Here is a 2,755-nt window from a genome sequence, read left to right as displayed (position 1 = left end):
TTTATGTTTGTTTGCTTAATACATCATTGTGGAGGTTTTTGATTATGGGTGGCCATCGTTAAAATACAATCATTTATTAATGGTCTCTTTATCCATTTCGAATTTAGAGCTTTAAAGAATTTAAAGTAACCTGTAATTTCTTATTATTATAGACATGGATACTCAGAGAGGAAAGAAAAGGCCTTTTTTTAAATGGACGGAAGATAAAATGAGCCTTGCTATAGAGGCAGTAAAAAATGAAGGCATGTCCAAAAAATGTGCAGCTAAAGAATTTTGTGTTCCTAGAACAACCTTAAAGCGTAGACTTGAAAACAATTGTCTTAAACGAAAAATGGGTCCTAAAACTATTCTTTCAGAAGGCGAAGAGAAATTATTAGCTAATTGGATCTTGTCTATGGGCAGAAAGGGCTTTCCTGTTAATGCAACAAATCTACTCTCCACGGTGCATAAAATTATGAAAGAAACTGGGAGGTCGACTGTTTTTAAAGATGGGATGCCCGGGAAAACTTGGTTCGCTGCTTTTCTTCGAAGACATCCTGAGATAAAAAAACGAAGAGCAGAGTCTATTACAAAATCAAGAGCTGCCGTCTCTAAAGCTGATATAGAAAAATGGTTTAATGAAATTGAAAACTATTTAAAAGAAGAAGGTATGATTGACATACTAAAATACCCAAATAGGATATACAATGCAGACGAAACCGGGTTTAGCCTTGATCCTAAATCTGGTATTGTCCTTGGGCCGGCGAAATTGGAAGAAGACTTTTATGAGAGAAAATCTAATGCAGAAAAAGAGCAAATAACTGTTATGGCCTGTTTTTCAGCCGATGGTATCACAGTTCCACCAATGGTCATATATCCGTACAAAAAAATACCAAAGGATATAGTTAATTCTGCACCACCAGAATGGGCAGTGGGACGATCAGACTCCGGATGGATGAACTCGGAAGTATTTTATGAGTATATCGGACACCATCTTTTGCCCTATCTCAAAGAAAAAAATATACCACAACCTGTTTTGTTTTTCGTGGATGGACATAGGTCCCATCTAACTAAACAAGTCAGCGAATTATGTGAAGCAAGTGGTATCATCCTGGTTGCTCTTTTCCCCAACGCCACTCATATTCTCCAACCAGCCGATGTTTCAATTTTTAAACCTTTAAAAACTGGTTGGCAGACAATAGTAAGAACATGGAAATTTGGAAACTTTCCGAAGGATGTAACAAAGTATAAATTTGCAACCATTCTAAGTACGGTTTTTAAAAAATATGCAACGGAAAGTACAATACGCAACAGTTTTAGAAAATGTGGACTGTTTCCTTTTGAAAAAAGCAATGTTGATTACACCAAATGTGTTTCCACTCGGCAAGTTGTAGATCCTACAAATCAGATATTAAAAACACAATTATTACAAAAGGGAATATATTATCCGAACTTGAGAAAAAAATACCACCACTTGAATTGAATCATTTCAGAACAAATTTCGACAATAAAGATGACTGGAAGGGAGACTTACAATTTAAGAAACTTTATTAGGTTTGGGCAGAATTTAAAAATGAAGCTTTATTAGTAACAAATAAACATAAACATGTCACTGGGGAGGATGACTCTAACTTAATGGAAGGAAATGAAGAAATGTCAATATCGTTTTCAGTTCCAACAGCGTCAACTTCAACTCCAAACGGTAAGCAGAGAGAAGAGAGTGTAATTCTTCCAAATGAAGAACAGTCACAGAACGGGAACAGCACTATTTTTATTTTACAAGATAAAAGTACTACTTCACTAAATGTTTCAGAGTAATTTCTTTCACCGGATAAATTAGAAAACGTTGCGCTGTATAAGGACAAAGAAGACCAAGGATATGTGGTTAGCACTCCTTTCAAAAAATGTCTCATTTTTCCTAAGACTCCTGAAAAAGAACCACCCAAAAGAAAACGAAAAATATTTCCAGCAGTTGTATCCACTACACTTTACAGGGCCCATTATGATAATATAACGTCTAAAAGTGGCCCTTCAAAACAATCACAAATTAAAATAAAAAAGCCTGCAGTAAAGAGAAAAGTAATAAGCGAATCTGAATCTTCTGCCGAGGTTGTTCCTTACTGTGATGAAGATCTAGATGCGAGTGATGTTGAAAATTATACGATCAAGAATATTCATGATGGAGATTTTGTTATTATCAAATACAATGGAAATCTTTATCCAGGTAACATTCTATAACTATAATATATTTGTTGTTTCCGTCTCCTAACAGAATTATGTTTTAATGATCAAAATTTTTCTTTGTTCTAGGAAAAGTGATAAAAGCTAACCAGGAAGGAGCAGAAGTTTCGTCAATGGAAAAAGCAGGCTATGACTGGAAATGGCCAGAAAAAGAAGATGTATTATTTTATTTTTATGAGGACATTAAAAAGATTATAAGGGAACCATTAGTTAAAGGCAAACGGGGTTATTACTCAATACCAGAACTATCTAGTTTTCTTTAAAGTACGTTATACAATTTTTAAGTGAAACATTTTTTTGTAGGACATCACGGGCGTAGCCAGGTTTTAGTTTCGGGAGGGGTTTAAGAAAATAAAACGACAAAAAGTACATAAAATAACCCTTATATTCATAAGAAAAATTTTATAAATCTTAATATTTAACATTTAGGGGGGGGTGGAAACCCGAAACCCCCCCCGGCTACGCCCATGGGACATAAGTTTACATTTTGCTATGTTTTTTTTGAATGGTTGTTAAAAATTTCAGCAATGTAACG

General features: G+C 34.7%; 1 protein-coding gene across 1 annotated transcript; it reads left to right on the top strand.

Annotated features, from left to right (window-relative positions):
* Window positions 1–2,475, top strand: LOC126892453 (uncharacterized). The gene is made up of 2 exons (XM_050661985.1): window positions 1–2,203; window positions 2,290–2,475. Exon 1 carries the CDS (start codon window positions 155–157, stop codon window positions 1,460–1,462), a length of 1,308 nt encoding a protein of 435 aa, XP_050517942.1. The 5' UTR covers window positions 1–154; the 3' UTR covers window positions 1,463–2,203; window positions 2,290–2,475.
* Window positions 2,476–2,755: the final 280 nt, after the last annotated feature.

This window comes from Diabrotica virgifera, chromosome 9 (assembly GCF_917563875.1).
Source record: "Diabrotica virgifera virgifera chromosome 9, PGI_DIABVI_V3a".
Classification (NCBI taxonomy): Eukaryota; Metazoa; Arthropoda; class Insecta; order Coleoptera; family Chrysomelidae; genus Diabrotica; species Diabrotica virgifera.
This window is presented reverse-complemented; position numbering and strand designations above follow the sequence as displayed.

Coding starts and splice junctions, on each gene's coding strand:
- LOC126892453 (XM_050661985.1), top strand. CDS start 155: ATGGATACTCAGAGAGGAAAGAAAAGGCCTTTTTTTAAATGGACGGAA.